Source organism: Haemaphysalis longicornis, unplaced genomic scaffold (genome assembly GCF_048455015.1).
Source record: "Haemaphysalis longicornis isolate Haplotype H1 unplaced genomic scaffold, Haemaphysalis longicornis Haplotype H1 scaffold_8, whole genome shotgun sequence".
Lineage (NCBI taxonomy): Eukaryota > Metazoa > Arthropoda > Arachnida > Ixodida > Ixodidae > Haemaphysalis > Haemaphysalis longicornis.
Genome location: NW_027526445.1, coordinates 91,099,525 through 91,121,915, shown reverse-complemented (window position 1 = coordinate 91,121,915; position 22,391 = coordinate 91,099,525). Strand labels below are relative to the sequence as shown.

The 22,391-nt window shown below is 47.5% G+C and overlaps 1 protein-coding gene across 1 annotated transcript in view; it reads right to left on the bottom strand.

Annotated features, from left to right (window-relative positions):
- LOC144148380 (tRNA (32-2'-O)-methyltransferase regulator THADA) overlaps positions 1–22,391 on the bottom strand; it is a 156,679-nt gene that overhangs the window by 84,857 nt on the left and 49,431 nt on the right. The window contains exons 15-20 of the mRNA XM_077679922.1: positions 19,178–19,353; positions 14,594–14,728; positions 13,366–13,470; positions 11,837–11,947; positions 7,574–7,838; positions 3,974–4,193 (exon numbers count right to left, since the gene is read on the bottom strand). Of these exons, the coding sequence (XP_077536048.1) occupies positions 3,974–4,193; positions 7,574–7,838; positions 11,837–11,947; positions 13,366–13,470; positions 14,594–14,728; positions 19,178–19,353 (1,012 nt within the window). The remainder of the gene's footprint in view (positions 1–3,973; positions 4,194–7,573; positions 7,839–11,836; positions 11,948–13,365; positions 13,471–14,593; positions 14,729–19,177; positions 19,354–22,391) is intronic.

Genomic DNA, 22,391 nt, shown 5'->3' with positions numbered 1-22,391 from the left:
TTTTAACCTAAATTGTTTAATTTCTCAGTGAATAAAGCACCGTTTGTATCCGGACAAGCGCTGGGGGCACTATAAAACACGAAATCTTTCGGTTAAAACCAACTTGCCTTTTCTCTTCATGGCTCCTTTAAAGAGCAGCAGCGAGATTACCGCGCCCTGCGGTGTCCCCTCGCTGCCTAGCGTTTTCTCTGGTAGTTGGAGATCCCCGGCGGAGATGCGAGTTGTTCGGTCGGTCAGGAAATTCCGAATGTAATTGTAAGATCTCTGTCCCATGTTCAGGTGCGACACCTGGGCGAGGATCGCAGAGTGCCGGACTTTGTCGAAGGCGCTCCGCAGGTCCAGGCCCAGTATTGCCCTGTTGTCGCTGGTGTGCGTTTCGTAGTCCACTATCTCCTTCTTGAGTTGGAGCATGGCGTCTTGCGTTCCAAGCTTGCTCCGAAAACCGATGAGAGAATCCGGGTTTAGCTCCGCCTCTTCAAGGTACTGCTGCCATCTGGTCATTAAGACATGCTCTAGCAGTTTGCCCACGCACGATGTTAAAGATATTGGGCGTAGGTTCTCGATGTCGGGTGGCTTGCCCGGTTTCGGAATGAGGATGGTTTTGGCTTCCTTCCACTGGCGTGGTAGCTTGCCGGCCCTCCAGCATTTATTGAAGTACGCCGTCACCGCCGTCACCGCCGCATCGTTCAAGTTTCTGAGCGCCTTGTTGCTGACGCGGTCCGGGCCCGACGCCTAACGCCTGTTCAGGTCTTGCATCGCGTTTCGGACCGAAAAAGTTGCGCAAAGTGAGGGGACAGTCGTCGCACCCCCAAGGTGCATATTCAAGGTGCATATTCAATCACAATTTGAGTAACGTTGCTACATTTAGCCACCTCACCTTTGGCATTAAATTTCACTTCCCATACATCAATCATTATTAACTGCTATCAGGTGCCACCCAAGCACTTCGCAGCGATGCAGTCCACATCGCAACTTTTGGCGTGTCGATCGTTCTGTTGCTGCGACTAATGAGGCCGTTGACAAACACAGATACAGCTTGGCGTTTTATAACATTGCAATGAGTCCGAAATTTCGTTTCCCAAACCCCAATTTAGACGCATGCACCATGTTTCATGCCCAAGGACGAACGACAGTGAAGTCATTGTTTTCGATGGATTCCGTCTTTGAAGCCCCGCAACTTCCCGAAACATGGCACACATCCTCAAGAATTACCGCCACAATAACATCACTGCTCAGCACCGCAACAGCTGAAATGACTGCACGGGAACAGTGTAACCTAAACCAGGGAAAAGACTGGCAAAGTGCACTAAGCACATGAACTACAAACCAGCAACTTTGCCCAGCTATCAGGAAGGCCATCTTAGTGAATCCGGAAAGAGAACCAATAGGGCTATACAGTAAAACCTTCTAACAAGACACACTCAAGGGACCCAGGAAACATGTCTCTAGTAACCAAGAATTCTAAAAACAGTACGGAGTCGAACATGACCACTTTGTTATAAGTCAGTATCAAAGCGTATTCAGACAGGTCGACGGGAAAATTCTCGCAATGGTTTAAGAAAGCCGTTCATCGTAGTTTTAGTGACTGAAGGTTGTATTAGCTCCCTTCCCAACTTCTGTAGGCAAAGCCCTTCACTTTGCAAGCATTCCCGTTCTCACAATACCGTCAAAGTGCTCTCAGACAATTGTCAACCCTAACTGCCGACACTTTCTGTCCTACAATCCTACTCCTCTGGTTCATCCTCGAGGGCACCGTTTACTTGCGCGAGCATCACATGATCGGTAGGCTTCTTGAACACACAAGGTCCACAATTGCAAATAAAAACTCCTCAAAAGTTTTTGGAATCTCTGCAGTCTTTTAAATGCAGGCGCAAGCTTCATTTTCAGGGCAGTTTTCCATTAGGTCCTTTTTATAAGGCCCTTCTTTCATCGTGTCTCTTCTAAATAGTTGAAGAACTTACTCCAGGGACGCAAAAAAGTTGTCCTACTAAAGTAACAGAATGTGTCTAGTAACCATGTCTCTTGAATGCAATGTTGCTAACATGGCGAAAATAGGGAAACCAACCAAACCATTTTCAAATGTCTCTTATAACCAAGTGTCTCTTGTAACAGTATCTCTAGTAGCGAGGTTCTACTGTAATAGAAGCTATCATGTTCTTTGTTTTACCGTATTTTTTTTTTCTTCTTCTGCGATTTGTGTGTTTATGAGGGACAATAAAAAAGGCGCCCGGAATGCAAAACATGAGAACCCGGCCAACCTAACCACACCAAAAATGGCAGCGGCACGCAGTTTAGTTCCGGAGATACAGCGCACAATAAATTTAATAAATTTCCCTATTTGTCAACTTGCACAAATAATTTTTCACGCCACTTTACAAGGTTTTCATCGTGATGAAACGTGCAATCCAAAAATGCGACTTTCGAACAAACAATCTTTGTGGGACATTTTTTGCTATCTGATCCTCACATTTCCTTATAGATTAATTTAGCAATCAATCAAACTGCAAAAACAACATCACTTTGGGGTTGCTCGGAAAATCAAGTTGTCAAGTCGATATTTTTCACCTGAAAGTGATGTGACAGTAAAATACAGAAGGACCTCCTTGATACGTTTAAAAAAAAAAAAATGCTAGGGAGAAATATACAACCCGGGAAAATGTACTATCGATAGGGGGTGTGCGAATACTTGAATACGAATCGAACAGTACCTCTCCGAATAATTCGATTCGCGAATCAAATACCCACTATTTGATTTTTCGAATAGTTGAGTGGAACTTCCGAATGTTTCCTGGCTTTGCTAAAGCGAGAGACGTTGACGCACACTAACGCACTGCTGCTACATCATCCACCTGCTCGGCAAGTTTCATCCAAATCACGCTTTCGATGAGCGCGCCATGCAGAGGGCATCAATTATATCCCGCTGCAAGGCGTAATCTGTGATCGCATCGATAGGACCGTTTTTTTTTTTTTTTTTTTCAAGCCGTTGCCATTGACTGTGGCCGCCATTTTGAATTCTGTGAATGGATGTTCAGTTCAGTTCAGTTGAATTCAGCAAACGGATGTTCTGCGAACGGAGCCACTAAACGGATGTTTTCTGGCTGTTCTTAATGCAGTTGGTGTTCATTTGTTTTTGAGACTACAAAGGGTAGCACAGGCTTGTCCACGGCGACTGTAGTGCGAGCTTTTTGTCCACTACATATTAATCACACCTCACACTGCCCATGTGCTTCCGAAGAAGTGCCACATTGTGGGTCCATGACTGTGGTTTTGCCATGTTTTCGCGTCATATTGTTCATGCCAGCGAAATGCTTGTTTCTGAGTTACGAGGCGCTGTATAGTCATTGCCCATGATTGCAGTACAGCAACTCTAGTGCAAGCCATTTTTTTTTCTCCCGAATGTGTATCTCGCCCACTCTGGATTCCTGGAGTACTGCCGATGCGAGATGAAAAGTGCGTTTCTCTGGGTTGAAAAAAAAAAAAGTCGTGTCTCCCAAACACGCAAAGTAGCTTCTGCTTCTGCACAAAAACATATAAAAATCGAGGCGTGTAAAAAAAAAATTGATATTCGATATTTGATTTGATATTCGGCTTTTCTTCCGAATTTGATTTGATTCAAAAGGTACTATTCGGCACTCGCACACCCCTAACAATCTTGTAAGGAACGTACCATGGGGAATTTTCAGTGTTCACAATGGAGAGTGTAGTAACCGGGAAATCATATGAACTGAGAACGCATCAACGGGATTCTACTGTACCTTGCTTTCAAGCTATTGTGGAGCAGTTTGGTGCAATTCTTGCAATTTTTATGCTTCCGGAGCAGCTTGGTGCAGGAAAACAAATTTGTATCAAAACTGCGCAATATACGCGGCTGTCCCACCACTGGGTGCATAAAAACATAGTTAAAAGAAATAACTGACTAGTTGGATAAAAACAGCGAAGAGAGATGGGAAGGGGGAGGCAAAGCTGAACTCACAGGCCCTCTCGGCTGCTGGCAGGCGGCTTCAGCCTCGAGAGGAAGTCGAGCACAAAGTACAGCTCGTCCCTCTCCGAGCCGAGGCAGCGGCTGAGCTTGGCCAGAAACATTTCCCTGAGCTCGGGGAACCTCGCAAACAGGTCCAGGGCAGTGACCGCGTCGTGGCCCACAAACTCCTCCCGGGTCTTCTTCAGCCCTATGACCCTCGGGGCTGTCCCACCTGTCGACCAAAAGAAAAAAAAGGGAAGAACAGTGATGCTACCGGCTTAGGCCACTTTGGAGCAGCTTTTGGAGCAGGCAAAAATGCGTTTCGGAGCAGCAAAGCCAGCTTTCGGAGCAGGTATTCATAGAAGTAATTTTAAGACACATATTGCATTCTTGATAGATAATCGCTAAAAGCATGCCCTTCAACGATAATAAAAAATTAAAAGAACCCTGAACATGGATAGTTTGACCCCATTTTCATCAGTCTCCTGAAGAATGTCTCCATTGAACTTTGTGCAGCAGCCTGCACAACAAAAATTCAAAAAAAACAAGCTCTCATTTTTACACAATAGCAGATTTACTATGAACAAACTAAAAATTGCTCATCACACCGAACATGCTATGTAAAATCGAGCGCTATTGGAAGGCTATCGTGGGAGCGCTGACTAACAACACCTAACCCTGAAACTATGTTAAGGGGAGACGTGGGTCTTGAAATGAACTTTTTTATTAATTGGTCTGTGATAATGAAAATCACTGTGCATATGTGTTTTGTCTTCCTCATTTCAAATATGTAATTAGTTTTCAAGTGGTAGAATTATTTTTTGAGTTATAAAGAAAACACTGGAGCCTAATTAAGTAATTTCTTACGGGCCTTTAAGGAACTTTTTATTCAATTTTTTTTTAAATAAATGGTATGGATGTGTAGCTTAAGACCTGCCATGCATGCTGAAGCTATTTATATTCCTGTAAAGATAGTTGATTGGATAGAATTAATCTAATTATGCCAAGTACAGTTTTCTGAAAACTTAATGACCTCTAATTATTACTCATAACATTTATTTGAGGCAAAATGAGCCAATTAAAATAGCTTCAGCATGCAGTTCATTTTATCCCGAATTCAACGGTATAACACCTGTAGAAATCCTTTGAAAAAAACTACCTCAAAACCCCTGTAAGGCTAGGCACATATGCAAAAAAAGGGAAGCTGAGAAAATCGCAGTTGAAGTTTTACTACAAGTGACAGTTTTATCTATTGAGCATATGAAAAAAAGAAAGGTTCTAGAATGTAGCTCGCGTTTCGCTCAACACGAACATACCAAGTTTGCTGAAATCAGTTGGTGGGAAAATTATGAAATCCTCTGTCTACAGATGGCACCTGGCAGAAAAACTGAACAAAAGCAAAGCCAGAACGTTGCTTCAATTTTTATGCTGTTGGCATCGCGCCGTCTCTCTTTGGCGACTAGGGCTGAGGTGCCGAGCGTGCACCACAGTTGTAAACACTATTTTGTTATGTTACTGCTTCATTTGTAGCAATCAAATCGGATTTGCATCGCGTGAAGTGAGTTGCAGCGAAGGGGCTGGTAACGGAATGCCCGCCACTGTTCTGTAACGTGCACGCGCTTGGCTAGGTGGGATAACCACGTTTTCGGTTTAATCTACTCGTATATTACGTCACCAATGTACATTGTGCACAGTGCGAACATTTATAATTCTCAAATCGCTCATCTATATGGTAACCTGCCGACGAGGAAGCGCGCGCCGGAGTGCGGGCCGAACTGCCGCAGCATCGTTGATAACAGAATGAACACACTTCCCTTGCGACGTTGGCATGCGGCATCCTCCACTTTATCATTTCTTTTCTATCTATTTGCTGCTGATCGAAAGATAGACGCACCTTAGTGCCCCCGCAGGCGTAATCATATCGCTACGCTATCGTCTCGGCAGCCCGCGCGGGCGCTAAGCCTACCTCCGTCTCGGCGCCGTTCTCGCGATAAGTCGTCGTCACAGGAGCAGAAAATCGTATTTCAGGCGCTTTTAATAACGCCTGTTCTTCCTTTCGGTTATCGATAAACATCTTTACTTTATTTTTACGCCATGCGGGGCTTTTGCCGGTCCTCGCATAGACGAATACATGAGCCGTTGCCCTGTGATGAAGAGTGCCGAGCAGACGACCCACGGCGCCCAGCCAATGAGGTTGCGCCCTGCGGTCACGTGCAGTCAGTAACCAATTAGGCGGCGCGATCCGTCTCTTTTCTACCCCGGTTTTACTCGCAACCAACGGACGAAACGGAGTGGTTCTGGCGGGGAATTGATAACGAAAAGATGCGCTTTCGAATGAGACCAAGATGGACGCCGTGGCGCATGTAGAACCCGAGGGACGAGTCGTCGAAAAAATGCTATTTTCGCGTCGAATCTTGGCCGATTTTAGCGGGCGTCGGTGCTATAAATTGATATTATGGCTCAAATACGTACTCTTGGGTCTGGATATTTTGCTAACCGGTAGAAAAATAGCTCTACTTTCCGAAAATGGCGATTTCTAAAAATCGATTTTTTGGCCAAATTTCGGGATTCCAAGACCCGCGTCTCCCCTTAATTCCCTGCGAGGCCACATGCGCGCATTTCAACTTCAATTTTCCCGTATGTGAATTCTATGCCTCTATGAACTCCACGTGAAATCTAAGACGGGCGCCGTCATTGCGTGCCGTACTCGTGAAGCTCGGCAACAACGTCAGGCGTCGTGAAATTGCCGTACTAGCTCGCTGGCGCGCGACCCCAACTCTCTAACCGTTTCCTGCCCTTGCATACTATTTTCTATCCCCTGCACTTGGTAAATTCTCATCTGTTTACAGTAAGATCTCCATGATACGGATCTCGCAGGACCGCGAAAAATATTCGTGTCATCCGAAATTCGTATGAACACACACCAAAAAATTAAGCATTAAAACAAATTTTCATTTATTTCTTTTCTTACTTTCGCGTGAAGAAATCCGTGACGTTTTTCTGCTTTTTTTTTTTAATCTCTATGTCACCGAGCGGTCCTTTCTGGACTTTCATCTCCTCACTCTCGGTGCCCAAGCCCACTTTCAGGAGCGTTTTTGCACGCGATTCGTGCGCGTCAGTGTTGTGCGTGCGTGAGGCCTTTACCCCTGCAGGGTAAAGGCCTCTCTCATGGATCTCCACTTATCCCGGTCCTGCGCTAACTGCGACCAGTTTATCCCCGCAAACTTCTTGATCTCATCTGCACATCTAGCTTTCTGCCACCCCCTGCCACGCTTGCCTTCTCTTTTTTACCATTTGAATCTCGTGTCCCAAATTTTTTCCTGCGAATCCCTTGTGTCCGCAGTCCACAGAGGTAAGACGTTGAAGTTCAACTCTCTGCTTTAGACAAGTGCGTTGTGCACCGTGCCGTACTTTACAATCAATGTTCAAGCATTCTTTTCACCTGTTTTCTCACTGGAAAGCTGAATCGAGTGACAGACGGGCAGGACGGACGCGCAGACACACGGGGGAGCACTTTGTGTTCAGATAGCCCAGGAAAGAGCACTGCCTTTGCGATTCCCACCTGTGCACGTGCCCACAAAAGCTTAGAACCGAGTGAAGAGAGCCACCCACCGTAGAGCTGGTGGGCGGCGTTGCGCACCAGCCACAGGGCTGATGCCAGCCCCTGGAAGCAGAGCCACAGGATGCGCCCCAGGTGCGGCAGCACCGGCGCGACCAAGGAGGCTGACCCAACGATGGCACACAGCACGTGCAGCGCTTCGGCCTGGGGCACGTCCACTGTGGTGGCACTGGCGGTGTCATCGGGAGGTGGCTGCTCCTCTTGGGGGTGTTCCTCCACCACGCGGCTCAGGAAGTCCACCGCCCAGGACATGGCACGCTGGAAGAGGGAAAGATGGAGTGGGCCTTGTTGAAAAGAGATGAAGAAGAAGGAAAAAAATGGGCCGCGTATCTGCTCATTTCACCCCAAATGTCACTGAAAGACGCTAGCTCTCTGCCACCTCTGCCACGTAATTGTGTTCTCTCTCTCTCTCTCTCTCTCTCTCTCTCTCTCTCTCTCTCTCTCTCTCTCTCTCTCTCTCTCTCTCTCTCTCTCTCTCTCTCTCTCTCCCTCCCTCCCTCCCTCCCTCCCTCCCTCCCTCCCTCCCTCCCCCCCCTTACCCCCCCCCCCCCCCCCCGGTAATACCCTTCCTCTCCCGCCTAGCCCCTACCATGATAAATACCGAGGAGGTTTGCTTAAACCAATTCAATTTTCCTGCTTCGAACTGCTTACACACCACCTGTAGTGACCTTTCGTTACTGATGCAAACCACGACCCCTTTTTGTATTTTTGGTTAAAACACTGTTCTGAATGCATTTTTTTTTTTAATTTGCTATCACAAACGTAAAACACGTCTCTAGTTTCAATTGAAAGAACACTGCTAGTATCAGCTGTGCATTGATGTTTTGCCTCAAATGTGTCTCATGTTTTATTTTTGCTCAACAATATTGACAAGATTGCCATACGCTAACAGACTTGGGGGTTCACAAAAGGTTTGCACTATACATACATCTCACTCAATAAATCTTCTAATTCTTCGTCAGGCAGTTGAATAGAAAGACAGACAGACAAACCAAAACTTTTGCATTTAGGTAGCTCAAGAAAGACTATTGCTCTGCAGGCATATGTGATAAGGTGCTAGTGGATGATGAAGATGAGAACAGCAGGGTGTAGCCAGAATGTGAAGAAAATCTAATCAGGAATCAGTACATGCCTGTGATGTGCTAGGCTAGAGAGCACGACCCTGTGATCGCTTAGCAGTAGAAACACAGCGCACAAATTCCCTAGTTCCTGAGAGCCGTTCGCAAACCAGGGCTGACAGTCCAAACAGATTTGGCAGCTGTTTTTGGAGCAGCGAAATTTCCATTATGCAGCAGAACAACCTTGATTCGGAGCAGTTCATGACAGTTATGATGTCGTCTTGAGGGGCCTAAGAAAGCAAATTTGTAACATCTTTGGGAGGAAAGTAGCCTTTTGAATCAATTTGTGATACACATCGCACTGAAATAACCTTTAGAAAATGGGTTTTTAATAGGGGTGTGCGAATATTCGAAACTTCGAATATTCGATTCGAATTTTTTGGTATTCGATTCGATTCGAACGGCACTTTAATTGTTCGAAATATTCGAACCACCCAAAACTAAAAAAAAAAAAAAAAAAAAAAAAGAACCAGAACGTGTCTGAACACCAAAGTCGCGAAGCATATACACGGCGAACGATACGTGCTTTCGGAGACTGTATCGGTGTTTATTCATGGTTACAGTGGAATCTCGATGATACGATTCTGGGTGATACGAATTTCCGAAAAGTCCCAGCGAAATTGCATTGTTTGCAATGTGAAAAATTTTGGCTGTACGAACGGACAGCGCGGCCCGGCGGATACGAACGAGCCGGTGAGGCCACCCGACTGCCGATCGAGCAAGTGACGGCTCTCTCTGCCCTGTTTGTCACTCTTACTCCAGAAACGGCCGGGCTGTTATTTTCTGCTCGCGAAAACGCGGCGCGCACGCCCTACGCGCGCTGACACCGCCGCGAAACCACCCGCACGCTGTGCGGGGCGCAGCCGGCGGTGGCAACATGGCGTCGGCTCCAGCCGTGAAGTGGCGCGGGCGCTGGAGCGAGCGCTTCTAACCGCTCTTTAAATGCGGTTTAAGGGAAACACGAAGTTGCTTGTGCGGTAAAGGAGCTGATAATGCATGCGAAAACGGTACTATAAAACATCACCCGCACCGCTAGTGAAAGCGCCCATGAAATATTTGTCGGGGTGCTAAGCTTAACCATCTCCGGCGGTGCCAAGCCGGCTGTCTCGATCGCTTAGCAAGTCGTCAGGCTCCTCCATTCTGCCACGCGCGTCGTGCGTCATTTTCTGACCGAGGTAGGCGCTACCGCGGGTGCGAAATCGTCGATGCGGGCGTGAAAATACAGCGCAAGCAAAGCCCAGGCGAGCGAATCGCGTGCAAAACGCACCATGCGGTTCGCGCTTGACTGTTGCGGGGTTGCGGCATGTAGCGATCTTAGGCACCGCGAGTGAAGAGGTGAGCGCGAACCTTTCCGTGCTCCAGAAAGGACTGCTTTGCGACACGGGGGTTAAAAAAAGCAGAAAAAATCAAGAATTTCTTCAAGCGAAAGTTACAAAAGAAATAACCGAAAACTTTTTTCAGCGCTCAATTTTTTGGTCTGTGTTGGTTCATACGAATTTCGGATGATACGAATATTTCTCACGGTCCCGCGAGATTAGTATCATCGAGATTTTATTGTATCAGCGCGCGGTAATGTGTACGGATGCCGGCCACTAGTGTCTCAAGTGAGCGTCTGTTTTCGGTATCTGGTAGAGTCGTCGGAGTCGTGACGAGCAGGGGCGGTATTCTCGTAACTGTCCCTTTTTAAAACGTCTCTCTTGCGTCCCTTTCATCGTGGCGTACTTCCGGTTAAGAAGTGGACGTTGGCAGCATGGAGGAAGATTGGCAGTAGGTTTGCCGCGCTTGCGTTACGTCACTTCCTGTTGTTTGCTTTAAGCAAATCAGGGCTCGCCAAAAGGGACACTTTTGAAAGGGACGCAAAAGGGACAAAACTCGAGAATACCGCCCCAGGAGGTTGTCACTGCTCCCCGAACATGTCGAGCAGTTAACCTTTCTCCATGATAACATTTAAGTGAGTGCGGACCTTAACCTGTTGAGTGCAATGGTATTGTGTAATTCCCAACTTTCCTTTATATGATTTGTTGTGCAATAAAGTTGCAGTTTTTGTGTCTCTAGATGGTGGAAACGTTTATTTCACAAAAAACAATAGGTATTCGTATTCGAAAAATATTCGAAAAATATTCGATTCGATTCGAACTTTGTTTTTATTATTCGTATTCGCTTCGAAATTTAAAAAATTGATATTCGCACACCCCTAGTTTTTAACAGAGTGTAACAAGACAAAATGCACTACCTTCTTGCAAACTTCTTAAATTGTATTGAGGCTGTATGCATAGCCAATGCGAAATCCCACAAGAATTTTAAAATTTGAAAAGCGCTACAGTTGTAAGTGTTTTTTACAATTTGAACTCAAGGAAGCGTTGAGAGGTGCCAAGGAAGTAGCTCAGTAAGACGCAGCGCTGGTACAAACCGACGTCTATTGCAAGCACCCACACAACCTTACAACCTCAAACACGCATCACAGCACGCTCCCACTACACAGCAACTTACAAACTGCTTCTCGTCTTCTGAGAGCCATAACAGCGAAAGTGCCTGCAGTCATGGCCTGCCACTCAGCTACGGTGAAATAGCCCTCCATGGTCCAGGCACTCCTTGACTGTGCGCGATGCCTCATTCAAACAAAACGGACGCAAAACTCCAATATTTACTCCTACTGGCTGGCCATGCACTAAGCGAAATTCCTGCATGGCACTTAATGTTTGCGTGCTCATCGGCAATCTCTGGTCATTATTAGCGCCCGTTCTGAGCCGCTCACATCGCTGTCAGATGAATTCGCAAGCAACCTATCCGTGTCAGCAACAATATACAGCCGTTTCTGTCTTCACACGAGTCCATCGACCCCACTTTGTCGGCGTCATTCGCAATGCATCTTAGGATTGCACCCCCGCGCTCCGTCGACTCTCTCAATGAGCAACGCGGCAACCGAAAATTGCCCCACGACGGTGCGCCCCAGTTTATCAAGACCAGATGGTGCACACCAGTGCAGTTCATTGAGGATGAAAAGGCACACTGGTGCACCCTGTGCGTAGCAATGTGGTTTATCGAGGATGCTATAACAGATCACAGCTCCATCTCTGATGTTGTCACACAAACAATAACAGTAGACAACACTCGCAACACCTTTCTGCACAAGCTCACCTTAACGTTCCTCGCCTCTCCTTCCAGCAGTGCCCTGACGAGAAGAGGCAGGCCGGCCGACCGCCTTGTGATGGACGAGGACTTGGACCTCGACGTCAGCGAGGACAGGGCCTGGAATGGTTGTATGGCCATGGAAATGCGTTACACCAATCAAGGACAACAACAGGGACAAATGAAAAGGGCAAAGCACAGGCAGACAGACAAGGATTGGTTGGCCTTGTTGGTGACTAAGTGACGCACCCAACAAGCCTTCTTCGACTGCCCATAAACATTGGTGACGGCCCTTCCTGCATCGTATGCGTTCCTGGCCGTTCTCTACCACCATGCCAGTTGGCAGTCCACGGCGTATTTTCTACTGCGAGCTAGGTCGCTCTAAAACCCAGATACCCACAGCATTTAATATAGTACAGACCAACCCACTTATAAAAATGCCACATATAACAATATCCTGGATATAACAATAAACAGTTGTGGCACCGTCACCATTGCTATATGTTATATGGTAAAATAAACCTCTTATAACAACGGTCATTTTTCTCATTATTGGTTACAACAATTGAAGCTGACAGTATGAGCCCACATAAGGTATAGTATTTGGAGATCTGTGAAAGATCTTGGGTGCATTGTGTGTGACCAAGCATGGCTTTTTAAGCACGAAATAAGTTGCAGCATCTTCTATCTTTCCAACACTCAGAAAAAGCTGGTGCCTTTTATGTAGCCATGCCATACCTGAAGGAGGAGACTTCTGACTGCCCCTCTTATCTCCTGCCCAGAAAATAAGAGAGGGGCAGGGGGCAGCTCTTCAACACTGTCCATATTAAAATAAACCTATAGCTGGGTAATGGGGATCCACTAGGCTACTGTTGATTACCGATGTTAAAAAAGGCAGAAGACAACAACACTTTGATGCGGAGACTTCTTCCTATGTGAAAGACTCTGGTCTTTCCTGGGGGCCCTGTGGCTTTGGTTGGCACACACATCGTTGAGCCTGGGTGGTCAGCCGTGCAATTATATTTCTGTTTTGTAAATGCTGGGTGAAAACCCCTAAGTGCTTAATTTTGTGCCCAACCCTGTTACAACAATTATTGGTTATAACAATGGCTTTTTTGTGGTGCATCATTATTGTTATAAGTGGGCTAGACTGTATTTCGATCTTCTATCCCCCCATAACATTCGGTCCATTCTTGTATATCCAACCCTACCCTCTGTATAATGAATGCTCGGACATCGAGTTTTTAGATTAAATAAACAAAAGCAACGAAACCACCTGAGTAGTGCCAACCGGTGGAAAATAACTGGATCAATGCAACCAGCCTGATACATGAACAGAAACAATACAATCCCATTAAATGCAACCTTTCTAACTCTGCTTCATCGAGTGCCTGCTTCATTGCATTTGCAGACGTCACCTTCAACCTGGCTAAACGTGCACCGCGCTTTCAGAATAACTGAAGAAAAACAGTCAGAGAGAAAGAACAGAGAACAAACAGAGTTCCACAGCAAGAAATTAGTAAGGCGTCAACACTTACGCTTTTCAGAAGGCCAAAGGGGATGTCGGCAATCTCCGGGTCCTTGCTACTCGACAGGACATGGCACAGGCTTCGCAGCGACTCACAGCAGCTCTCAATGGCACCCTGCAGGGTTTTAAGGAACGCTTCACTTCTCACTGCAAAGCCTTTCCTTCCACATCTCCCCCATGGAAAGTGAAACTATTTCAAAAGGAAAGTGAAACTCCTGTTATTCTCCTTCTTTTTGGATACCCATAAGGCATAAGGCAGTGATCTGCTAGCTTCCTTGCACAGAATAGACCTCCCTGATCAGACTGACATAAAACACCTCGTTCAGTCTCTCACTAGTTGATCCCAGGATGCCTTTGTGAATGCAATGAGTGTCTTGAGAGTAAAAAAGTTATAGAGGATATCTTTGGGTTGATCCCAGTTTTGTGATTAGGGCAATTAACTGCATAAATGCTCCAACAGTGATTAAATTTGGTCCATGAATATAACAAAAACCGTTTTATACTTGCCACCTGCCCTCTTAAATGGACAATAGAAAACAACACCCAAGCAGATACCGTATTTATTCAATTATAAGATGGTCACGATTATAAGGCGAGGGTGCAGTTTGGAGAGTCAAAAAGAAAAAAAAGGACATTTCTGAGCTTCGGATATAAGACGGGTCATGACTTTGAGACTACGGATTCTGGAAAAAAACCTCGCCTTATATTCGAATAAATACGGTATTCAAGACACGAGACGTGCATGCAGTGATAGGTAAGCAGTAGCAAGCATGGACAGCCCCATCCCCATCACTGCATTGCTGTGTTTGCTATCGTTTCGTCCATGCTGGCAAGGAATAGACTTCCATTTCAACAGCCCGCAGACTACTCTGGTGTTTTACCTAAAGTTGCCGCTCCTCTCTACTAGGCCTTTAACACCACAATCCATGAAGTGCCAGTGTCGAGAGTGCAACTTCATTCCAAGAACTGGAAGTTTGCACATTAGCACCAAGTTTTTAAAGCTTTTGGAAGCCAACTTTCCACCTGGCTTCTTCAGTTTCCAAGGCAAAGGAAAGGGGAGGGGCAAAAAACGTGAAACTTAGTGCAGTAGCACAAAACAGTCGAGCGAGTTGAAAACTACGAAATGTGCAACATCCATGGCCATGCCAGATAGGCTCTGCCAGAGTGCACACTAACCCGCATGACTACGTCACATTTCTCCCCTGTGTGACCATGACCGTCAATGGGGCACCACTCACCCGGTGCCTGCAGCCGGTCATGACTGCAATGAGGGCATCTGCAATCTCCCGCAGAGCGTCGACATCCAGCGGGTAGGACACTCCGTTCTCCTTGAGCGAGGTGGACACCACCAGCTCCAGCAGAGAGCACGAGTTCTGCCGGGATCGAAGAAAACATTGGGGGAAAAAAAGAGAAAAAAAATAAAAACATAGTTCCTCCAGACCACGAAAAATTCGAATTTAAATTTTGGAGTTTCGAAGTGCTAAGGCTACACCTCGGTTATGAGGTGCGCCGTGGGCTCTTATGGATTGATTTTGACCGCCTGCGGAGATTTTTAACTTGCGCCAAAATCTTTAACGGCGCAGTCACACTAGGCCGACCCGACAGCGGCAAATTGGTGACCCCTCGGCCAACTGCCGAATTGCCAGACCGCGTTGTCACACTACAACGGCCGATGGAAATTCCACGCAGTGTCACTGGCTCACCAACAAAAACCGTTGGCCGACCTGTCATCTGACGTGTCGTCAGGAATGGACCGAGAAGCGAAGACTGCGCCCCGACGACATTTGTGGCGTAATGAATGCGGCCCCACTTTGTTGTTTCTTTGGAATGGACAATGGAAATTCCACTGTAGATTGCAGAAGTGAAAGGGTAGCAGTAATAAAGATGGAGAGGGTGCCATACAACAAGAGCACGACAAGAGTGAGAAGACTCACGCGGGAGGTCTTGTGACATGCTTCATGGCATCGCAGGAGGGATGACACCGTTGAAAATCCCAAGTCATCCTGAAGGTTTGTTATACCGACGTGTTTCAGTTGTAACTAAATTTTAAAAAATGACCAGCACACCTTCATTTTTTTTTTCTGTTTTGTTCTTCAGCAGTTAACACTGAACTCTCGTTATAACCGCCCCCACTTATAATTCCATCAAAGTTTACTACAGTGGAATCTCGGTCATACGAATCTCAAGGGGCGGCAAAAATATTCGTATCACCCGAAAATTCATATCATCAGAAAACGAGAAAAAATGGAAATGTGCCGCGCATGCGGCAGGCGGCGGCACAAGGCGTCGGCTCTTGCCGTGAAGAGGTGCAGGTAGCTTCAGCGACCGCTTCTAACCTTTTGTTAAAACGCAGCTCAAGATGTAAACTAAATTGCTCATGCGGTAAAAAGGAGCTGACAGTGTTGGAGAAAACTGCACTATAAAATATCCGCGCCAAATATCCGCCGCGGAGGTGACCCAGCCAGCTGCTGCGCGCGCTTTCAAACTGCCGCCCTGAAGAGCAAGCTCCTCCCACTGCCGCGCATCATTTTCCAAGCGAGGTAGAATCGTAGAAGACCCAGGGGCGAAATCGTCGACAGACTCGACACGGGCGTCAAAAGAACGCGCGCTCATCGCCGACGCGACGCACGCACACGAACTCAAGCGTGAACCGCATGCAATTCCTGCGCGTGCGTTATTTTCACGCCAGCGTCGACGATGTCGCCCCTGCGTCAGATTCTACATCGCTCGGAAAATGATGCGCTACGCGCGCGGTAGTGGGGGTAGCCTGCCGACTTGCTCTATTGGGGAGGTGCGCTTTTCACGGCGGCAGTTTGAAAGCGCTCCGGACAGCCCGCTGGCCCCGCCGGAGATGGTTAGGCTTACCACGGTGGCGGATACTTGATCGGCGTTCCCCAAACTGCGCGGACGGTGCTTTGTAGTGTTGTTTCCGCCCACATTATCAGCTCCTTTACTGTACAAGCGACTACATTTGTTTCTTAAGTGACATCTTAAAGAGCGATCAGAAGCGGTTGGTCGAGCTACCCGCACCACTTCGCGGCCGGTGATGCCGCCATGTTGCCGCCGCGCACAGCATGCGGGTGGTATTCGCGGCGGCGTCAGCGCGCCTGCGGCGTGTTTTCGAGAGCAGAAAACGCTCCATACGGTTCACGCTTCAACATAATCGACGCGCAAGTGGCACAGGCAACACGGCAAGGCGACAACAGGATAGGTAGAGCGCAGGGCATAGACGGAAGCGAGGAATACGGAGAAGGCAAAATGGCGAGGGTATTCGCGGTCAGAAATGAGGGAACGCTTGATTGCCGCGGCTTATTCAAGAAGTATAATATGAAAAAAAAAAAAAGGAAGCTAGAGGCACCCGAGCTGCAGCCAGCGGAACCGAAAGGTACAGAGAGAAAAGATTGCAGCGGGAGATAAAAGAAGGGAGGGAGAAAACACAGGCGTCGAGATGGCGAAACGTTCGGTTCGTTCGGAACAGCACCTCCCCACGAGGAGGATTAGCGTCAACGGGGGAGGACTAATGCTTTTGTGCTCGCGCACAACCAAGTCCGCACGGCCGCTCCAACACTCCCGCCTCCCGTCCACGCCGCAGTCGTCTGCTCGCGCGTTCGTATCACCCGCACCGAAGTGATAAATGCGTACGGATCATCCGAATTTTTTTACATTGCACACAATGCATTTTGGCCGGGGAATTTCGAAAATTCGTATCACAACGAAATTCGTATCAACCGAATTCGTATCACCGAGATTCCACTCTCGTTATAACCGGCCCCACTTATGATTCCATCAAAGTTTACTATTAGCATTCTTCGTACTTCTTTTACAGCAGACTCAAATCGTGATCACTAATGTGGTTTGTTGTAACGATGCTATACTGTACCAAGACAGAGCAGTCTTTTTAATGACCCAAAACCAGTATTAGGGGTGAAGCCCATTAGGGGCTTGGACTGTTGTCGTCTCATGTGGTCACGATACTAAAACACCGAGACACTAGTTTTCCAACGCCTTGCGCTAGAACGTAACGTGTACTAAAAGAACCCACCACGAAAATCGCTTTTGAACGCCTCGTGCTTGTACGCTTCATGCTTCGAAGACACAACAGCTTTACAGCAAAGCTACTACGTTTACCCCAAACGCTTTCATCTCCGTGGGAAAAAATGCCGATGTGCTCACACGAAGAAGCAGAGCGCTCAGCAATGAAACCGCATTATACAGTACATCATAACTTCGAAACCACATCATACATCGAAACTGCATCACTGAAACCGCACCATACACTCATACACTGCATGCTTCACCCCTCCTCACGTTTCACGTTAGTGGAGATGGCCCCCCCCTTTTTTTTTGTCTCCATGGCCCCTTTAGGAGCACCCTTCATAGTATAAACACTCTCTCTTCTTTGGACGGGAGAGCCTTTGTACAAAAAAAGAGAAAAACAGAACACAGTAGCACCACACATGATGCCTATCCTTTACATAGTAGCATGTAGCAGTACCGTATTTACACGATTGTAAGTCGACTCGAATGTAGGTCGACCCCCAAAAGTTGCATCTCTCAAAAAAAAAATAATAATAATAAAAAGAGCGAGAGCCGCCTAGAAAATCGTATCACAAAGAGAAGCTCTCCCATCAACCGACACGGCGGCTCTACCATCAATGACCGATGCTCCCACAGAGCTGTGCACTTGTGGTATGCGTGGTAGTTGTTAATAAAGAAAAGCTTTTGTATAAGCACCAGGAATAACCATGCGCTGTGGGTTGAGTGGGAAGAACACATTCGCTGCGAGATGACAACCATTGAAGCTACCGGCAGCGGCCACTGCCGCGCGATACCGAAACAAACAACATGGCGGCTGATGGAAGCACCCGCATGCGGTTTACTTTTGAGCGACTAACCTTCCACTATCGCGTTCGGAAGTGTACTCAACAATGTGACATGATTTGGGCTACGTTAGCACCGCGCATTGAATCAAGGGATTCGCTACTACTTATTTTGTTTATTACAGATGAATAAAATGCTTCTTGGTGCGTTTGTGCACGTGATTCGTGCGCGTCGGTGTTGCGCGGGCGACCTTTTCACGCCCGCGTCGACGGTTCTGTGCGAGCAGCAGCTTCTAAGTTCTACGTTGGTATGACGCGTGACAAGTGCAGCAGTGGGAGGAGCCTGACGTCTTGCCCCAATGGGGAGGCCTGCTCTTCATGGCAGCAGTTTGAAAGCGCTCGGGACAACCGGCTGCCGCCACCGGAGATGTTTAGGCTTACCACGGCGGCAGATATGCGATTGGTGCTTTCCCTAGCGGCGCGGATGATGCTTTATAGTGTCGTTTTCGACCACATTATCAGCTCCTTTCGTGCACAAACACCTTCGTTTGTGCCTTCAGTGATATCTTACAGAGCGGTTAGATGCGGTCGCTGGAGCTACGCGCACCTCTTCGCGGCTGGTGACGCTGCCATGTTGCCGCCGCCGATCACGTAGCGCGCAGCATGCGGGTGGTATTTGTGGCAGCGTCAGTGTGGCGCATTTTCGCGAGCAGAAAACGCCCATGTGGTTCACACTTTAGACCATAACCATGGGAACGAGGGTGCAAAGCTGTCCCCACCTCGTAGCACCCCCGATTTCTCGTTTCTCTTGCCGTTACTAGCGGTAGACGGTTCGATTTCGATTCTAAGTGGACCCCCTAACATTGGATTGTCAAATTCGAAAAAAAAAAAGGGTCGACCTACAATCGTGTAAATATAGTATGTACAAGTAACACTTGCTTTTTTGTCCCACCAGCCTCTTCTTCCCTCCCTCCCTCCTCCCTCTCTCTCCCCCTCCCCCACCTTGATGCAGTGCCAGCAGAAGGACATGAGCCTCTCCTCGGCCTGCCGGTGCTCCTGTGCTGTCAGCCTGACGCCCCCAATGGCAGCCTCGTGGTCTGCCACCAGCTCCGCAAATGCCACGTTGGTGTCCTCAAACGAGGGTGCCACTCGGTCTGCCGAACTCGCCGACAGCGCACCTGCACGCAGCGTGCAGTTGCAGGCATTGGCAGAGCGAGCGAGCAAGACGTTTAACGGAGCCAAGCAAAAATAAATGGAAACGAACAAACAACACAGAAGTGTGGGTTGCATTTTCTCAGTCCAGAAAGCCCCGAGCTGTCACCGTGCAGACACAATGCTTCTTTTTCCACCTGAACTAGTGCGGACGAGTGCAGAGTCGTCCACACCAGTGTAGGGGGCTACTGGAACGATGTTTCAGTAAACGATAAAAAAATATGGCTCTCTCTCTCTCTCTAAGGCAAAATTTCTGCGCAGGACAAACTGCAGTATCCTGGATGAGTGCTGTGCCTCATGGATCACCGCAATAGCAAGCGCGCCTGATATACTCGGGCATCTTGTAGCACATCTTCACCAAAGACAATGCCTTGCACTCTCTCGGCATACTGCGCTCCCTGCCACACTTTCCCCATAGTACTTTCCTCCCCTTTGGACACTCAGTTACAACAAGGCATGAAGGCGTTGCGAAACCACAGGAACAGGCACTTAAGTGCTGCACTCTAAAATGAAAACACAGCTCCAGCTTCGACCAGCTTCCAGAGAGACCATAACTGCAGCTGAGACAGAGTAGTGAGCACCTCCGAGGAAGTCAGTTGTCCGAAGGGCAGGCACTTTCAAGGTTTATTTCGCAAAGCTGCGTGAAAGTGTCGTACTGTTGAGGAAAAGTTACTAGACAAATTCCGAATGGTGCAGTAGGCAAAAGGTATGATTGTGCATTCCACTCAACTGAACCTACAAGCTACAATCTACGAAACTGGTGGGTGTGAAAATCAAAGTTGTGGTACGAAGCGCTTGCATTTGAATGCTAAATTTGGTGGGAGCAGCAGGCTGATGACTTTAAACGACCAAGAGTTTAATGACGCAAATGAACCTTGATATTGAAGCATGGTGGCAGAAAACCATAGAGCTTCCTGTAGAATTCCGACTACTGAAGTGCACCTAGGAAAGCCTAGGCAGATGCATCCAGCTCTTCTAGCATGCACCGAGTTTGTGACCTGTAAGTGGGGGAAGGGTGTGTTGGTGTCAGAACACCCCCTGAAATTTTCTGAGCGCTGTGTCTCCCTGTCGCCATTCTTTCCGTCTCCTTTTCGCCCATGATATTTACACACCGCATCTGTATATTAAAATGAAAAAGCAAACATAAGAATACTGTTGGTTTGTTCAGAAAAATGGTTCTCCAGCGTCCTGTGCGTACCCGTATGTTTGTGCAGATATTACAGCCAACGAAACAACAAACCCCCAGGTAGCCAAGGGTTCGACAAAAGTTCGCCTCGTCGGGCATTGAGTCAAAAAACTATAAATAGGTTTTGGAACCCGTACGGATTCCTTGTTCACAATAAGGCTAAAATGGACAAGATTCGAATTTGAAGGCTAAGTTTGTGACGCAATGGCCGCATGTATATCAATGGCAACGTCCCTTCATTTCGATTCCTCGTATCGGAGTGTGTTTATATGAACGATGATTCCAGTAAAAGATGTGATGTCACGTTTCGTTCTTTAGACAGAACTGCAGCGTTTTCCCAGTCAATATCGTCCTGGTGCTTGTGCGCATGCTTGGCAATCGCATTAGAGGTCACTTTCTGGTTTTTCACGTCGCATTGGTGCTCTTTCATCCTTCTGGGGAACTTTCCTGTTTCGCCGATGTAAACCTGACTGCAATCGGTGCAGGGGGTGCGACACACAACGCCAGGAAAAGATTATCGGGCAGCGGGTCATTGACTTTTACGAGCTCATTCCAAAGCTTGCTGGCTGGCATGTGCCCAATGCGTAGGTCATAATCCGCAAAAATCCGCGCCAGAGCTCACTTATACCACGTACATATGGAATGCCGGCAGTGGCGGTGAAGACCTTACGATTAGCAGCCTTAGGTTGTAGTATTGGTTTCTCAATTCTTTCTACAAAATGTTGAGGGTAGCCACTGCCAAAAAGTTCCCGACGTACTATTTTAGGTTTTGTTTTCAGATTGTTCCCGTCTTTGCAGATTCTTCTCATATGGGTCACCAGTGTTGAAATGACGGCTCTTTTGTGGGCGACCGGGTGGTTCGATTGGAAGTCCAAGTACATCCCAACGTGTGTTGGCTTGCGGTACACACTGAAGGAGAGCTCACCGTTCTTACGTTCCACCAAGACGTCGAGGAATGTCAGACGATCATCTTCTTCGTACTCGACTGTGAACTGAAGTTTTGGCTTGACGGTATTCGGAGCGTGTAAAAACCGCGATGAGTCTTCTTTCCACACATTGCAAAAATAATCATCCATGTAGCGGTAGAATACCTTCGGTTGCAGTGTAAAACTGGAGAGGGCTTGTCCTTCCAGAGCTTCCATGACAATATTTGCAGTCGTTACTGAGATGGAGGCACTCATGGCTGTTCCATGCGTCTCCGAGTAGAACTGGGAGCAGTACGTGAAATACATGTTGCTGAGGCAGAACCAAAGTGGTGTGCATAGGTCGGGGACGTCAAATGGCGTGCGGTCGGCAAGAGTAGCGTCCTTACTCAGAAGCTCTTCACACACAGCGTCGGCCAAGTTGACCGGGACACGGGTGAACAATGACTTGACATCAAAGGACACCATCACATTTTTACCGTCGAGAAGTACGTTGCACACTTTTCCTGCAAAGTCGCAAGAATTGACCACATGCATGGCTGTCTTGCCAGCCAAAGGGCTTAACACACTGCGCAAGCACTTGGACGGGTTATAAAAAGGAGACCTGCTGAAATCTACGATAGGTCGAAGAGGAATGCCTCTTTTGTGGACTTTTGGAAGACCATAAATGGCAGGAGCTGAGCCATTTGTCCACAGTAGGCGGTAGTACAGACCCTTCTTGTCCGGGGGCACAAACTGGAAGATGTCCGGCCATACAAGAAACCCATACGGGTTCCAAAACGTCTTTATACTTTTTTGACTCCATCAGTGACTACATTATTGTTTCTTCAACAAACCGTCTGGCTTTACTCAAGCAAAAAAACGAATACTGTTTCGCCGCAGGATCTCTTCTGTT